We start from the raw sequence: 936 nt of genomic DNA, 5'->3' as shown, positions 1-936 counted from the left end.
ATATATTTTACGTTAATATTAATTTGTTAATAAAAAAACTATAAATAGTATAAAATTGCAAAGATTACATTATATTTGATATAATATTTATTAAATTTATAAAAAATATAAAATATAAAAAATTTAAATAAGGCAATATAGAGAATTATTTTTTAACAATAAGTATATAATAAATATTACAAAAAAATATTGTCAATTTTTATTACATACACAAATAGTCGAACATATATTTTCACATAGTTACATATATTTATTTTATACTGTTGTATGTATAATAGGTAAAAAACAATATGAATTTCTATATGGAATACAAATAGCTTTTGCACAAACGTCGTCAGAATTAAAAGTTTGTATTTTTGACCATGTATTTCCTACAACAATGTTAAACTGTAATGAACTTATAGGGTAATTCTCAAGCTCAACTGGATTTAATAATGTTTTTCCTTCTAAAATTATGTTGTTATTGTGAATGCAAATATTTGTTATGGACAGAAAATTATTATTTTTTAAAAAACAAAAATTATCGTTAAATTTTTTTACTGAAAGTGTGAAGTCTTTGTAAACAATGTTGTCATATGAAGATATTCTTGTCTTCTCAGACTTTTTGGCATTGAAATTTTGTAACTGTGGTTTTAAAATTGTGTCTATTTTTTTTGAAAAATTGCACTTAGCTCGTTCAACAATTCTATTATACAATTGTTGTAATGGTTTTTCAGCTTTTTTTAATTGCTTTTTTATACTATATAAAAAACTTTCAAATGGAAAACTGCTAAAGGAATCTAAATTGCCAAATTTTGCAACATCATTAGATAAATGTATCAAATTGTGAACGTTATAAATCATGAATTCTTCTCCATATAGATCTTTAGATGTTTTTACAAAATAAATTAGTAAATCTTTAGCATATTCATTATTGAAGATGCAATCAGTTTCATG

At 21.5% G+C, this 936-nt stretch overlaps 1 protein-coding gene across 1 annotated transcript in view; it reads left to right on the top strand.

Annotated features, from left to right (window-relative positions):
* LOC105458270 overlaps positions 1–409 on the top strand; it is a 12,260-nt gene extending 11,851 nt beyond the window's left edge. Inside the window, exon 2 of the mRNA XM_011703441.1 lies at positions 405–409. Coding sequence (XP_011701743.1) covers positions 405–409 — 5 coding nt within the window. The remainder of the gene's footprint in view (positions 1–404) is intronic.
* Positions 410–936: the final 527 nt, after the last annotated feature.

Source organism: Wasmannia auropunctata, unplaced genomic scaffold (assembly GCF_000956235.1).
Source record: "Wasmannia auropunctata unplaced genomic scaffold, wasmannia.A_1.0 LD334562.1, whole genome shotgun sequence".
NCBI classification, from domain to species: domain Eukaryota; kingdom Metazoa; phylum Arthropoda; class Insecta; order Hymenoptera; family Formicidae; genus Wasmannia; species Wasmannia auropunctata.
The sequence above is the reverse complement of the archived record's forward strand: the minus strand, read 5'-3'. Positions and strand labels throughout refer to the sequence as shown.